At 41.9% G+C, this 16936-nt stretch overlaps 1 protein-coding gene across 2 annotated transcripts; it reads left to right on the top strand.

Annotated features, from left to right (window-relative positions):
• The first annotated feature begins 1790 nt into the window (after window positions 1-1790).
• Window positions 1791-16466, top strand: lrig2 (leucine-rich repeats and immunoglobulin-like domains 2). Of its 2 annotated transcripts, XM_030091419.1 has the most exons (19): window positions 1791-2406; window positions 3511-3585; window positions 3875-4009; window positions 4368-4511; window positions 4642-4785; window positions 5021-5164; window positions 5463-5606; window positions 6707-6787; window positions 7144-7215; window positions 7428-7496; window positions 8699-8862; window positions 9002-9313; window positions 9425-9706; window positions 10160-10600; window positions 10698-10850; window positions 11408-11548; window positions 11987-12256; window positions 13413-13650; window positions 13697-16466. In XM_030091419.1, the coding sequence occupies exons 1-18, from the start codon at window positions 2219-2221 to the stop codon at window positions 13631-13633; spliced, it is 3180 nt and encodes a 1059-aa protein (XP_029947279.1). In that variant the 5' UTR covers window positions 1791-2218; the 3' UTR covers window positions 13634-13650; window positions 13697-16466. The 2 variants fall into 2 exon arrangements, with proteins under 2 accessions (XP_029947279.1, XP_029947278.1); XM_030091418.1 differs by having other exon boundaries at window positions 13413-16466.
• The last annotated feature ends 470 nt before the right edge of the window (window positions 16467-16936 follow it).

Here is a 16936-nt window from a genome sequence, read left to right on the forward strand (position 1 = left end):
ATGTGTGTGAAAATCTGTGTGCACCAAAATAATACACTAAAACACTAAAACAATAACAAAAACTCAGATGTCCTGTCCTTCGGTCACTTGATCGTGTAGCCATCCCTCATTGCCCTGAGGTGTCCAGACTTCTCCTGTAGCTCAGCGTGAGCACTGCTCCTCTTCAAACTGAGGATTTGATGGAGGAATGAGTTTAACACCTGTCGGTATTTGTCTGTGTATGGTGAGACAACTGACAAACTGAAATGTGTGTGTCTCACTCACACACCTCACAACATTACTAAAGCTAATTAACCACATAACATGCAGAGGGGAGAAAGTATGCCAGGCCTCTTGTGCTAAGTGCATAAGGAGATGGATCGTTTTACTGTCAAGAGATTTGCAGTGTTTTTCCTGTTTTAGAGACAACAGTTACGTTACTTCGCAAAAACTATACAATGTGCATATTCACAGAATTTTGGACTATTACCATTCAAATGCAACAATAACTATAATAATTATAAGGATTTTAATTGTAATATTCTCATCCTCTCATTTAAACATATCATGTTTGTAATCTTTATGTATTTACATATAAATGAAGTAATGAAATAATATACATAAACATAATATGTAACTTTTATGACCTTGCTGTCTTGCACAAAGTGGATAGTCACTTAATAAAACAAATATATTTAAATACATTGTTTCTATATCACTTAATTATTTTTCACCTTACTCTTACCACTGCAAATGATAAAGAGCAGATTGTGAATCAGCACCAGGTAACAAATTCATGACTATAAACTCACACACAACCCTCCTCTATTATCTTTCTCTCACTATTAATGTTCCCCCTTTCAGTTTGTTCAATATACAATACATCTCTGTTAATGATTACAACATGAAGTGTTTCATGTTGAAGTCGTGTTTGTGTCAGTTCTATTGATCGCGTTTGGTTCTCCTGAGGTTAGAAAACAAGAATAAATCTGTGGAATTGAAATAAAGAGGTGTCTCAATTGTTCAATTTTTGTCCTATTATTTCATTAAACTTAAAATAGAATAGTGGCTCCAGTTAAAGTGGTTCAGTGTCTAATGGTGATCTCAATTGAACCTAATAAATTATCTTCCACTGTCTTAAATGAATGCACAGCTTGAATTATGTCTTTGTGAATCCAGGCGGTACCTCCACCTCTCCTTTATTCTTGTCCTATTATTGTTCTTCTTTCAGTTCACCAATGGGCAATTTGTTCCTCAGTTCAAATACAACCTGGGCTGCAGCCTCTCTCAGCATCGAGTCTCCTATAGACAATCAGCAGTGTGGCAGGTCGCAGATATTTTCAACCTAAATTATCTTTGCATCTTGTCATAATCACATAATAACACTTGTTTATATCCTATCTCTCCCACGAGTGCTTACATTCACAGATCAATACACAATGTTCCCATTAGATCAAACCAAGACTGCCCCCAAATATGAGGTGTGGACAATGAAATAGTATCTATCTATCTATCTATCTATCTATCTATCTATCTATCTATCTATCTATCTATCTATCTAATCTTAGATAACTTCAAATAACTTACTAAACTCAAGCTTAACTTTTAACTCATAATGCAATAGTTAAAAAAAAAAACTTTTTGTGCTCAGTGGAGTCTGTCGCAAAAGGATGCTTGGACTGAGATCCAATCAAAGAGCCGCAAATCTTTGACAAGCATGAGCATTAACCAATGGGATCGCTGTAAACTTGCTGGAAAGGGGCGGGACTTGACGTATCCTATGTCATCAACTCACGGTGCTTTGTTGTTCTTTCGGGATAGACGGACGGTGAAATGGATTAATTTTAAAAGTGAACACGGCTAGTTTAAAGCAACTCCAGCGTTTGTCAAGTTTCCGCTGATCGAAAAGCCAGGAACGCGTGGGATCAAACTCATCTCGCGTGTGGAAAAGTGGCGAGCTAGCCTAGCTGCTCCGGGAGGGTGTCCGATTGGAGCGGAAGAAATTCCAAGCAGTGGGAAGAAGGGGAGAAAATCACTGCTGGGATGCCTCGCGCAACTCGGAGAAAACTGTGCTTCTCATTCCACACGGAGTCATGACGATATAAACTCTAATAATGGACTCGCTCGACTAATGAGACACAGCGGGGACAGTTTGGTGGTCTCGTAGCTGTTCGGGGAACGTGCCTGTTTAGCGAGCTAGCTAGCCACGTAGCTGCCTCTCTGTGGGAAGACATTTAAAATGGCGGAGGTTTGGCCCGTTCCTTCGGCTTTGGTCTTCATGCTGCTGAGTTTGGGTGCCTGGGCCGGGGAGTCCTGTCCTGCCGCTTGCTCCTGTTCACAGGGACAAGATGAGGCTTATATCATGGACTGCAACAGGAGACGGCTTTCCAGCGCTCCCCAGGACCCTCCAGATGGGACAACCCAAGTGTAAGTACACAGCTGGAAATGCGCAGATGTGCTGAAGTTCAACCTGCACTGGTTCAAGGTGTGCTCCATACCAGCCGCAGAAAGGTCGTTTAAATCACCCGATCGTCCTGAAAGGATGTTTCTACTGTTAATGTAGGACAGAGGTGGACAGTGGTCATTATTCCCCTGCTGATGATTTTAGGTTTTAGGATATTTTTATTAAAGTATTCAACTTAATTACAGAGAAAAAAAACACTAAACGCACAAAAGCAAAAGTAAAAACCCTCCCTGTGTAAATAAGATAAAGATCATATATATTAAAGAAAATAGACTTTCAGGAACGCATAAACCAGAATATAGTGTACAAAATGAAATATTCATTCTTGCACCTGGTGGTGATGGTTGATCGAAAAAGTTTAGGAAAGGCCTCCAAACCTGATAAAATGTCTTTTCTGAGCCCCTCAATATGAATGTCATGTTTCACTGCTGATGATTTTTTAACAAAGAAAAAAGTTTGGATTTTTGTCACATTGGGGACTAAATTAAACTGCATTTTAACAAAATACCAAAATATGGACTTCATTGTCAGATTATACCAAAATATTTAAATTTCTTGTACTCCTAAATCACTTATTCTCGTTTGGCATGGTTTTATGGTTTTATGGCCTTACTGTTGCTTATTTTTTACTGCTCTACACTCCGAATATAATTTAGTTCTGTTCTTATCTCAGCCTCAGTTAATACTTTTATGTCCTTCCAGAGTACTTTGGACTGTACTTCTTGTAAGACAGGTGCTGTCTGTTTGAAGATTAGTATCTTATATTGCCAATGATTTGCCTTTGTGGTTTGGCCGAATAGATAGTGGCATTTTCTAAAGAGGTCAAACCAAATGGATACTCTCACCTCATCCTGATAGTTTTTGCTGCTGGTTTGTGTTTAGATAAGTTGAATTAGGTTCATCTAATATACCAGCAACAATTAAGTATGAATCCATTGTGATCATGAATATAATTCATCTATATTTCTTGTATTTTTACAAAAAGAAGTATAAGCCCTTTTCTCATTGATGTGGCTTTTCCTATTTTTATTGAGGCCATATGATAATAGTGTTTAATTAAATTTCAGCACCCTGAACCACAATGAGCTGACTGTTCTTCCCTTCCTTGGAGACGCTTCTTCAAACATCACTTCACTTTCATTGTAAGTACAAAATCATTTATATTCTACCGAAATTATTGGAGTTCTGTGTTTAGGCAGGCCTCTGTAACATCAAAGTCAGACAGTTTCAGGACACGTTCTGATCGGCTCCTTGAAACTTTATCTGTTTTGACACTAAAACACCAGCATTGCACCATTACAGATAATGTATTTTTAATCAGTGCGGTGAGTCATGATAAGATTTTAGTAAGCCACAAGCAATAAAGAAGATTATTGTAGTCAATAGTGTCATTGTGAAACCTAATGTAACATTGTGTTTGTTCTGACTCAGAGTCCACAATCGCATCTCTGAGCTGTCAATGCATCAGCTTCAACCCTATATTTCCCTGGAGACCTTGGACCTCACATCCAACTCTCTGTCCGAGCTCAAGGTTGGATCCTTTCCATCCATGCAGCTGAAATATCTGTAAGTCACCGCTTCCTGAAACAAACCGCTTTAGTTGTCAAGGCATTCGGGTTTAAAGAGAATAAAACATGAGTGTGTTATTATGTATACACAAAAGTCTATCAGTCAAACTTTAAATGTTGATACATTTACTTATTTCCCCACAGCTAATGGTTTGAAAACAAGATGATGGAGCAAAACACAAGCAGACATTTGGGGTTGTTTATGAATTTTAAGCAGTAAAAATGTTCTTCTGACCAGTTAGTCTTTCTGGAAGGAAAAAAATAATCAAAATAAACTTTTAGATACAGCTGGCTTTTTAAATATTACCTATAACTTCTGAATATGGTGCTTATATTTCTGCTTGTTTGTTTGACAGAAATTTGAGTAACAACAAGATCAGCATCCTCGAGCCCGGCTGCTTTGAAAACATCTCGAGCTCCCTGCTGGTGCTGAGGCTGAACAGGAACAGATTAGCTGTGCTGCCGTCCAAAGTCTTCAAACTTCCACAGCTTCAGTTCCTGTAAGTATTTAAAGATGTGCTTTTGGTGCAAAATTAAATTTAAGTTTTAGTGTTTTCTGTTGCGAAGACAATGTCAAATATCCCTTTTGTTTTAATATATAAAAAAACAACAACAACGTTTTTGTTACAGCGAGCTGAAGCGTAACAAGATTAAGATAGTGGACAGCCTGACGTTCAAAGGGATGGATTCACTGAAGTCGCTGAAGTTGCAAAGGAATGGCATCACAAAACTGATGGATGGAGCTTTTTTTGGACTGAACAATATTGAAGAACTGTAAGTGTCGTTATCATATTTAGTACTGTGTTTGTCAGCAGCTGCAGTACAGTATCAATTATTAGATTAAAATGAGATATAGAAAGACTTTACATACATTAAAATCTTTCATTTTGTCCAAGTAATTTATATTATTGAATCACTTTTTTTTGTTGTTGATTGTATCAATCAAGCTACAAATTTGTCTTAATGTCAGAGTTTTCTGACTGTTTTATCTCCTCCATTTTTGTCTCAGTGAGCTGGAGCACAACAACTTAACCGAGGTGAACAAAGGTTGGCTGTATGGCCTGCGCATGCTGCGAATCCTGCGGGTCAGCCAGAATGCTGTTGGCATCATCCGACCAGACGCCTGGGAGTTTTGCCAAAAACTGGAGGAACTGTGAGTCTGTTTGCTTCATAGCTAAAATCCCCGTGTAGCAAAGGGACCCCGGCTCCTTTCATCAGCCTCAGGCTCTGAAACTCAGTCTGTGTGTGTTCTGAGGAGTTACTGATATCTTCCTGCAGTGTGTGGAGCTGATTCGGTGCTATCTCGCCTGCAGTGGATAGACTGTCTATTTCCTCATGTCTGTGAAAGTTGTCTCCTCTCAAGAAACCTCCTTTGAGCATGAAGTTTTGATGGTATGAAAAAAAAAAAAACTGGCTTTGAGTCTTAAAATATTTGCTGTTGTTTTGTGCAGAGACTTGTCCCACAATCATCTGACTCGACTGGAGGAAACTGCTTTCGTAGGCTTGGGCCTCCTGGAAAGTTTAAACTTGGGAGAAAACTCCATCAGCCATTTGGGAGAGGGAGTGTTCAGTGGCCTGGCAAGTCTGCGCTCATTGTAAGTGTGATGCCTGAACGCCGTCTGTCTAAAAATGTGCTAGTTTTTTCATCGAACAAATGTATTGAAGCTCAGCATGCAGAATGGAACCAAGTCTTTGCTTGTCCTTGGCTCTGTGCTCAGTCATGAAGGCTTCTGGCTGCAGTAGTTTGTGTTTGTTTCATTTTTAATATCATTTTTACCACTGTCCTGACTTCATTTTCTGTGTTGGTTTAACACAAATGATCGAAAATACAAACATTTATATTTTCCAAAATCTTTTATAGTGACCCGTTCCAATTTTTGTCAGTCCCGTTCCTGTGTCATGGAAAGCTAGTGCGTAAAACTGGAACCTGGGGTTGAGTCTGCTTTTTTTCAGCTCTTTTTTTTTTTTTTTTTTTTTTTTTGCAAATGTGGAATTGTCTGCATCTTTTTGTAACAACAACAGTAACAAAAATCCAATGCTGTGCAGAATTACCACACACTATTCATATTCTACACATCAGTTTGTGGCTATTTTGATAATACATGTAAAGGAAAATATGCATGTCGCTTCATGAGTTATGGCATGAACCCTGTAAAAGCTCAGAAAAGGTCAAAGTAGCAGACTGCCAGCCTAATTAAGCAAGTAAGTCTTCTTCGTCAAACACTGATCTGCGAGGCACAAAGTGTTGTGGAAGTTATGAACTCATTATTTGCTGCACAGAGCTCTGCCATAGCCACTGAGCTGAGAAGAGAAAAGGGGTCATATTTGGGATGTCAGATTCATCCTGGAAGCTCTAATGGGAGAGGGGAATCAGAGGGTGCCGAATCCCTTTCAGAGGTGGCCGGGCATGAGGAAAGAAAAACAAAAGAGCCCATGACCCATCCTGTAAACACAAGGCCTCTCTGAGTTTCCAGAGAGTGCTAAACCGAGCCAATTATTTCCCCTCATCAGAACGGCATGAGCATCCAACTGTTACAGTATATAGAAGCATACTGTCTCAGATCGTTAGCCTCCTAAATAAGGCAGTTCCAGGGTACACAGTGTGCCGTCTTTGTGATCTTTGCTGGAGGAGTATTGAGATTTACAGGATGGGTGGTGCCTGGTCTGTATCTAATGAGATGTCTTTGTTTTTCAGAGATATCCGAAATAATGAAATCTCCTGGGCCATAGAAGACTCTATTGGTGTGTTTGATGGGATGAAGAAGCTGAATACACTGTAAGGATCCCCTGATTGTGCAAAGAATCAGATTGATGTGGATATTGTGTTTTTTATATCATTGAAATGTCACACAGTAAAACAGAGAAATCTTGCGCTTGTCAGCCAGAGCTGTTATCCTCATACTGTATTAAGAGAAATGTTTCTATTTTGATGTTAAGTAGATCCGTTTGATGTACTGAGCTTTTGTTCTTCATGTTCACGTTTTCTTACGTTGCATGTCAGGTTCAGATGTTTAAATGGAGCGAAAGATGCTGACACAGAGCCTCCAGTGTGCAATAAAACGTGACCCAGGGGCAGCTTTTGTAGCCGATACTGTCTTACTCAGCATCATTTTTGATGTTTTTACTTTTCAGAATCCTCCAGCAGAACAAAATCAAATCAATCACTAAGAAAGCCTTCGATGGCCTGGAGGAGCTGCAGCACCTGTGAGTAAAACCACAGCGCAACACGTTCTCTCCACGCGGTCATATCTGCGTCTCTGTAGGATCCATTGTTATTGTTGACTGATTAAAGATGGCAGGGGGGCTTATTTTGCCACTGTGCTACTATTGTTTCCTTATTATGCTTGTGAAATAGTCTTCCTTTTTAATCAAGTCCCGTCACAGGTGTCTCTAAGCAGTCTTTCTGTCTTCTGCAGGGACCTCAGCAAGAACAGCATCATGTCCATTCACCCTGAGGCGTTATCGCATATGAAGCTGAAAGTATTGTAAGTAGGCGGTGAATGCATCTTACCATAGCAACGCATTGAAACCAGCTTATTTTATCTTAAGATTGCATCTTTAATGGATGATTGTTTTTGTTGTTGTTTTTTAAGAAGCAAAAATTGGGGAAATAGTTGCGGGCTAGATGCTTTAATGCATGCTTTTTCATTGGGTACAGAAGAAAAGAAGACTAATTTCTTTGTGTTTATTTTTACACGCCAACATTTCTTAGTAGACCTGCGAATGTTTCTTTCAGTTACCAGCATACCAATATTTTCAAATTTATCAATTCGATAATTCATGACTGTACAGTGATCATGTGAACAACCGCTGTTGTGATCAAAAATCATGACATCATCCTTTTTCAAGAAAGCTTTCAGTGCATCAATCTGTGATCACACTGCTAATGTGGCACAGAACAGTAGCACGCTAATAGGTGTGATTTCTCAAACAGATGAGAATGTGTGACCTGGTCTGTGGGTTACAAAATCCCACTTTCAAAAAAGGTGCAAAAGAGTACAGCATTGAAGCATTGTGTATGATATGCAGCGAAGAATTCACACAGAGCGACAAGCATGGATGCCAGAGCAAACAAAGTTATTCCCGTTGTTATACCAACACATCAGAAGTAAAAAAAAAAATATATATATATTTATAAAAAAAGTTCTTGTTTTGAAAACTGTAATTAATTAATTATAAACCCCTCATTAACTTTTAATGGCATCCCAACTCCAGATATTTTATTGTTTTCATTGCTCTCACCTAGTTTTTTTTTTTTTTCTTTAATTGCTCTGGACCAAACAAATCGGATGTTTATTTGACTAAAGGAGTTATTAACATTTAAAGCTTTACCAATAACAGCTCTTTATTGGGTTCAGAGGACCGAGGCATTATGTGAGAGATATACCACACATTGTAAATATTTTAGAGCCACCGGAGCCCTCTTTGAATTATACTTGGTCATTAAAAACGAAGCCGCTTTTACTGCAGGGCTCTGTTGGTCGCTTCCTCAGGCGCAGGTCGGCGTTCGCTGCCCGATGACGGTTCGGCACATTTATCCTTCATGTAATTTAGCTCTTTTGAAAGGTTCATTTTTAATTACTTTCTACTCGGCTCAGATAGATTTTCTTTTTTTGCTTCAAAGTGCATTTGCTCATTAAATCTAATGGACTGACTAATAGATTTTTTGTCCTTATGTTTGTTTCAGTGTCCTGAACACGAGCAGCCTGCTGTGTGATTGTCACATGCAGTGGCTCGCTCCCTGGTTGACGGACAGCCAGTTCCTGCAGTCGGTTTCTGCCGTGTGTGCTCATCCTGCAAATCTCCTCGGTCGCAACGTGCTCTCCATCAGCCCAGAGGAGTTTGTTTGCGGTCAGTTCTTTTTCGTAGTTACTCGCTGTTTTCACCAATTCAAGAGCATAGTTGAAAATCGCTAAAACTTCGCTCTTCAGATTTGATTTAAATTGGCGTTTCTGCTGACATCCAAACTCTCCTTCCTGCTTCCGCTTAGATGATTTCCCCAAGCCCCAGATCACAACTCACCCGGAGACATCTGTGGCACTGCGGGGGAACAATGTGACTCTGAGCTGCATTGCATCCAGCAGCAGCGACTCGCCGATGACCACGGCTTGGCGAAAGGATGGGGAGGTGCTGTACGACGCAGAAGTTCAAAACTATGCCCGCTACCAGGAAGGGGAGCTCATTTATACCACTGTGCTCCACCTGCTCAACGTCAACTTCACTGACGAGGGCCGCTATCAGTGTGTGGTCTCCAATCACTTTGGCTCCAACTACTCCAACAGGGCCAAGCTTACTGTAAATGGTAATGATATTTTGCTTTTTTGAAAAAAATTAACAAAAACTTACATGAGATATTCCAGCTGATATATTTCTCCCATTCTAATAGCACATATGTCTTTCCTCTGTTTCCCAGAGCTGCCTTCCTTCCTGAAGACTCCCATGGATCTGACAATCAGGACCGGGACTATGGCCAGGTTGGAGTGTGCAGCTGAAGGCCATCCATCGCCACAGATTGCTTGGCAAAAGGACGGAGGCACGGACTTCCCTGCTGCCCGGGAGCGCAGGATGCATGTGATGCCGGACGATGACATCTTCTTCATCGCCAACGTGAAGACAGAAGACATGGGGGTGTACAGCTGCACGGCTCAAAACGCTGCTGGAAGCCTGTCTGCGAATGCTACCCTGACAGTCCTGGGTGAGTCACATACCTGCACTAACATTGAAGGTTTTTTTTCTTTTCCTTACATTGCAATTCAGCTAAGCCCCTTTTCCCAAACGGGTCTTTTACGCATCGCATGCACGACTTGATGTCTTGCTGGTTTTAACTAATGACGTGCAAAAAGCATATCTCGCTTCATCATGGCCTTTTGGGATATTTAAATCATTCTGTAGGGAGCATCTCTGCGACAAGTCTCTAATCTTTTTAATGAACAAGTCGTCTGAGAATTGGATTAAGCTGCGCTATGGTATAAAATCAATACGCAGCCAAAATGAAAATGCTTGTAAATAGACTTTCTCCATAAATTCTAAAAGGAAGCTGTTCTAAAGCAAGCAGAGTTGACCTCACATTCTCATCTAAACTGGCCCAGATGCTGCTGGGATTAAACAACAAATCAATAGTTAAAAAGAAAAAAACCCTCTTTTACAGAAACTCCATCCTTCATGAGGCCGCTGGAAGACAGAACAGTGGCCCGCGGTGAAACGGCTGTGCTGCAGTGTATCGCCGGAGGGAGCCCAGCTCCTCGTCTTAATTGGACCAAAGACGACGGACCTCTGGTCCTGACAGAGCGCCACTTCTTCGCCGCCGCCAACCAACTTCTCATCATAGTGGACGCCGGTCCAGCCGACGCAGGGAAATACACGTGCATCATGTCGAACACTCTGGGCACGGAGCGCGGCCACATCTACCTGAGCGTCTCCCCGTCACCCAACTGCGACACGGGCACCGGGTACGACCAGGACGGCTGGACGACCGTGGGCATCGTGGTGATTGTGGTGGTGTGCTGCGTGGTGGGAACCTCGCTGGTTTGGGTCATCGTCATCTACCACATGCGCAGGAAGAGCGAGGACTACAGCATCACCAACACAGGTTGGTCACGGTGTCACGATACGATCTGTTCGATGGTTGGGGGAAACTTTGAGATGTAAACATTCGGCAATGACCTCTGAACCGTTTTCTCTGACAGATGAGATGAATTTGCCGGCAGATATCCCCAGCTACCTGTCCTCTCAGGGGACTTTGTCAGAACCTCAAGAAGGCTACAGCAACTCTGAGGCCGGCAGCCACCAGCAGCTCATGCCTCCGCTCTCCAATGGATACGTCCACAAAGGCACAGATGGCAAGTGATTCTGCTTTTAACAAAGCATTAATTCAGCTACATTTTCAAAGAAAATATTTCATCCTTGCAGTATATATTTAGCTTGGATCAGATGTGTTCAAGGAGTTATTCAACCGTACGGTTTAACGAAATGTAAAAATAAATAAAAGCTCTTTTCCTACTTTACAGTCTGATAGATGTTTTGTACTTATAAGCTCATCCTAATCCAATTCATATCTGATGGTCACTGATTTTATTTTCACTTGAACCAGTCTAATAGGTTGGTGGATGTCAAAAATATGATCAGAAGGAAGCAAGTCTTGTGATCTTGACATCTCAAGGATTACAAGGATACATTCCCTCCTCTCCTGTCTTTCCTGTGAATCACCACTGACATGAAAAGAAACAAAAATATCTGCCTTTCTGTGTCTGGATGAATTGGGGCCTCACAAATGTGCTTTCCAGTCTTGAATGATTTGAGGCATTTCCATGCCTACCAGGTTCCATTTTTCTGCCTCCTGTTCTGGACCAGATCCCAGCTGAAATGAGACGGTGACTAATTATTATGTTTGTCCCAGGTGTGTGTTACGGAGACACGGGCAGCGAGGTGGAAACTGAAGGGAATGGCATGCTGCACTGCAGGGTTGGCTCTCTGTTCACCGGCCGCAGCAGCTTCCACCCTGGGGAGCCTCGTGAGGGACTAGCTGGAGTCTCCGCAGGTTAGTGTCATCAGCACACAAGCAGTCATGTGCTTTATTTTTTCACTCCTGCCTTCTCATGTTGAAGTATTAGGTTTTTTTTTCTTGAAAAAAAAACATGTACAATTATTGAAATAGGCAAGATCTTTTTATGAAATATGCTGCTATGTCTGTTAGTCTCCCAATGTGTTTAGAATATTACCTTGGAAAATAACTTTAATTCAGAAAGCGTTTGAAAAAGAGCTTTATATATGTTCTGTAACCTATAAGTCTGACTGGGTGTTGTTCCCTGTTCAGCACACAGTGTGGTGATAGTTGTGGCGAGTAATCAGCAGCTTCAGAGACTTTCAGAGACCACTGACATCCATCACACTGGCTCGATCTTTAAAAGCGGCTCATGCCCGAAAAAGACTTAGACGGCTCAAGTGAGGCATTACTCTGATTGTTCTCTCTTACCAGGCGGTGCAGGCTCACTGGTCATCTGCTCCGACTGTTACGACAACGCAAACATCTACTCTCGCACGCGAGAATACTGCCCTTACTCCTACCTGGGCGACGACGATCCGCTGGAAAGAAGCGTGCCGGGAGTAAAGGAGGGCTTAAATGAGCAAGCCCACCACGGGGATGCAGCACTGGAGAGCCTCATTAGCAACCGAGACTCTTCGGACTTTCTTACCTCACACGACAAAAGGCTGAGCAGCCACGCTCCCCCGGAGCACTACGCTAACGGTAAGACTTGTGAAAGTAGTGCGAGCCGATCACGTGTTTCTGTCGACATGCTTATTGCACAACGACTTGTGTGGCGTCGTAGTTGACATCATGTGAAAGATATAAATGTGGTGGATGCGATGTGGCAGGGGTATCGCGGGGTGTTGCCTTGATCCACTGGTTTCCATGGTTACTGTAGACCGTCTTCTGATGGCGTCAGGATTTGCTGTTCATTACAGCCGCTGTTAGAAACGCAGCTCATGACTGATGAGCTCTTAATCTAGTTTACGGAACGAAAATGTCCAGCCTCAATATGAGTGTCTGCATATTTAGTAAGATGTTAATTATTAGTCTGCAAATGTTGCTACGCCTGAACTAAGAGTCATTTTTTGAATACTTCACTCCCTGCCACCCTGAACAGGACAAGCGGTAGGGAAGATGGATGGAAGGATTAAAAAAAAAAAGCAAAAAAAAACATGAGTTTTGTAAATTTGCTGCTGTTGTTGCTGCTACAAAAACCTAAATGTTAAAAAAAAATAGGACACTAACAAAAAGGCTCAGACTACAGAATACTACAAGAATAATAAATAAACTATAAATAAATCTTACACTGACTCATTGAAATACAGCTGACACGACTTTTTCCCTTAAGGGTCCAGTTATTGTGTTGTGAATCTGTGGATTGGATGCGAGCGTTGATGTCAGCGGTTCAGGCTACAATCCGAACACTGAGGTCATCGATTCCCTCCTTCTGCAGATGAGGGATTTTCAAGTGAACTGGCAACCCAATGAGGTTACATTTATTGGAGTTATTGATCCAGAAGACATTTTCTGTTGAGACGTACAGAGGCTTGACAGAGAGGTTATCTAAGTACTTGCAGGCCACGGTTGAATGTACTACGCTGTCATCAGCGAGGGGGAAAGACGTAAAACGGCCAGCAACGAACAGCACGAACCAATCTTTTTCTACTTAAGAGATTGTACAGGGTTGCATAATGCTGCAATGCTTTCCTACAAAGTGCTTGCTCTTTTCTTTTTTTTTTCGACTAAAGATAAATCACCATTTTGAAAGTGTAAGATATGAATTTTATGTTTAGAATCCAGCAGCTTTCAAAGATGTGACGGTTAGGGTGAAAGTTATGACAGCGCTGTAATCATTCCCTTCTGCTGCCTGCAGATTCCCTCAGCAGGTCGTTCTGGAGAGAGGAGGAAGACCCGTCTCCGAAACTACTTTCGGGGACTTCGCAGCTTCCAGTGACTGTAAACAGGACACCTCTGAAGTCTGCCGCCGACAGGGCAGTAGACCAGAACGAGAGAGAGGCGGACTGCTTAACCAGCCAGGAACACAGAAGTGCCTCTAACAGGACTAACTCTCAGGAGCGTCCGGCTCCCACATAGATCCTCCCAGTCTGGCCGTGTTTGGCCTCTGACTCTTTGTTGCTGCACCCTCCACGTCCCCAGCCTCCACCCTTCACCCGCTACCTCCAAAGAGACTCCTCAGAATCTGCCAAAGATGCTCTCTTGTATGTTTACATTCCCCTTTCACTCAAGAGGACATGCTAACGTTTCCCACTGTGGACCGACTTGCTGCGTCAGAGCAGAGAAATGAACCGGTGATCAAAGTGACCTCCTCCTCGACAAGTCCTTCCTCCCTCGTCCTCCACGCCTCTTGGTTCCTGTACGGGAGAAAACTATGAATGTATGCTTTAAAGAGCCATGTCGGACGCTGCCATGAGAGAGCGACGGGACACGGCGGCGTGTTCACGAGCTCGCTCTCCTCCATCCCCGCTGCCGTTGGTTGACGTCGCCCCTGACGGCCCCGTCCGGTTTGGAGCCGGCGTCGCAGCAGCCTACATGACTTGAGTAAAAGTGACGCGCACCTTCCAATTAGACAGTCAGTCGGAGACAGGTGCGTCTGCCGCAACCAGCAGTCTTTGGTTATTGAAATTGGAAAGACCCTGAAACATACCTCCCACATTCCACAGCCATCCTGACTGACTCCGAAATATGCTATGGTCTCCTGTTATGCAAGTCCCAGAGACAGTGACACCAGTCGTGGTGTATATTATGAATATATATGAGTATATCCTGTATTACCCTGAACTGATCTTTGTTTTTCGTCCTGTATCGAACACAGTTGTCCTTTCCATAATTTTATGTCTTCGTGATGAAGAGCAGTACGGGGAGAGGACGTACGACGTTTTTGTTTGCACATGAGACAATCACAGTTTTGCTGGCTATTTTCCTTTGTTTGTTTTTTTTCCCTTGAAACTAGCATTCTCAGTAGCCGTCATCAGGTGGTGAAATGACTTGTATTCCACATGCACTGATATGTTTTCCTTTTTTAACATATGGTACCGGCACTTAATTTAATGGTGGCAAACTTTCCAATGCAGTGTGCATGCAGATTCACATCAACAGAATTTTATCAGTTCTTTCCTCAGAAAGTTAACAATCCTTCCGTAAATATTGATTAAACCGAGGTTTTTTTTGCTTGGTACTGTGAAAAATGAGAATGTATTATTTGATGTCTGTGTTTATAATAATAGTTATGTATTCAATTCCCGGTCCTGCGAGTCCACATGCAGAGAGGTTTCAGACATATTAAGCTGCAGTAATTTCAAAGCCAGTCGGTGCTCTTACTGGCCTCCAGCTTCCGTTGACCCCCGCACTGTCCAAAGGTTTGTTCACAGGTTGGTTCAAGTAATGAGATTAGGATCTTGATCATTTGATGCCTTCAAGCTTGAAATACTCACACAGCTGCCAAGTTTAAACTGCACTTTCCAAATGTCAACTGTCACTTTGAAGTGGTCCTGTGTCATCTGGATTTATCTCAAGGAAAAAAAGAAATTAACACTCATCACTCTTTAATTGGCTTATTTAATGATGCCTTCACTTGCTCAGCATGTTGGTAAAATTGCACTTAGTCATCAGCGTCTTGGTTGAACCCACGTTAAATGAATGCATTTAAGTAGAACACATCTCAGCTCATTCATATTTTTATCAAGGTAAATGTGTGTTGTTGTTTTTTTGATACTCAGACTGTTGTGGAGATGTGTTCATCCAACTGCATGGTCAGATCGTCGACACATTGAAACACAGCCGCATCATTTCTCCCACCCCATTATGTCGCTGCGCGTAGAAACGGCTGTTATATTTAATGTGGAACATTTCAGCAGCGCGTCGCTCCGCCTTCACTCTAATGACCATGCAGTGGATTCAACATTTTCACTGAAACAGTTTCACCATCATGAATCTCATTCCTGCTACATGACCGTTGTAGAAATTGTGTGTCCTTGTTTTTGTGGATGGGATGTCAACACGGGTTGCCTTTCATGCCCTTTGATTTGGTTTCCGCTTGCTACACTGTGAGAATTATTACCGGCACGTTTCCTCGGCTGTCGAAGGATCCGGCATGTCGTAGTGACACAGAGTGTTCAAGGGTACAGAGAGGGAGAATCAATAATGCTCAAAAGGTAATCTACTTCGCGGGAATGCGATAATGTGGCTCGATACTGTGTTTTAAGGTCTAACATGGCTGAATGTGTGATCTTTTTCGAATAATTCTGTGCGATTGTTGAGAATTTGATGAAGCAGTTCCTTCGAGTCTGAGCAGCCGCGGTTTTTTTCCCCCCGACTCGTTTCTGTGTTTGCCTTTCGATTACCAAATCAGCACATTCCAGGCATACCCATCTGAATATGAGATCAACTACAAATGTGATCTCCAGCTGGTGTTGTTTTCAGAACTGAAGCTAAAGCCTAAACAGTCATGTGCTAACACACTTCTCAGTTCTCTGATAGCACACTCCTGCCGTTTCTTATTATTCTCCGACTGTTGGCCGAAGTCAATTTCATGCCCCTATTGAGCAGTACAAAAATTAAAACGAAAACTTGGGAGTGATAAGTCATCTTAATGGAGCTACATGTCCGTGGGGCGTCCCATCGATTTGTGTTCAATACTCTCCACAAACACAAAATATGATAATGTGCATTTGTTTGGTTTTGATTCTCTGAAACGTCCTTTATGACTTTATACCAAAGTTCAGCAGTAACTGCTCTGGCAATATTCAATGCTGCTTTTTGTTTTCTGTTTTTGTATTGTTGGAAGTTTTTGCCTCCCCCCCAGTTGTGTTTTGGACTTTGTTTACCTGTACATTCTGTAAAGCATGTCTAAAGAGCCTTTTTGTTACATAGCCATTACTCGAACATTAAACGTGAATTCTGATAATTTTGCCAGGTTTTCTTCATTGATATTTTTCAATGCTTTAAATGTAATTCAAACTTAGCTTAATGATAACAGCACTGGCTGCAGAGAGTGCAGTCGTTTCTCACAGTTATAAAAAAAAACATTGCTTAAGGTTAATTCATGATTCAAAATTGTTGTCCGAAGGAGATTGTGCATGAATCACAGTAGATTTAAAGTTTGTCAGACGCCACTAACGGCTATCGAGTCTGAACTGAAGGCAGTACGACTCACATTTTAAAACCAGAACATCCAAATGATCAATGCTGGTTTTATGATTTCACTTGCTTGTTGCAACAGTATTGCAGCATGTGGTGCCCCCTTTTTAACTCTGGCAATATAAAAAAAAAAAAAAAAAAATAACAAAACAACGGTTCTCTGCAGGATTTAGGCTGCATATAATTACAACATGGTGGTCTTAACCACAGCATGATTTTTGTGCGCACCATGGAATGATT

Source organism: Salarias fasciatus, chromosome 5 (genome assembly GCF_902148845.1).
Source record: "Salarias fasciatus chromosome 5, fSalaFa1.1, whole genome shotgun sequence".
NCBI lineage: Eukaryota > Metazoa > Chordata > Actinopteri > Blenniiformes > Blenniidae > Salarias > Salarias fasciatus.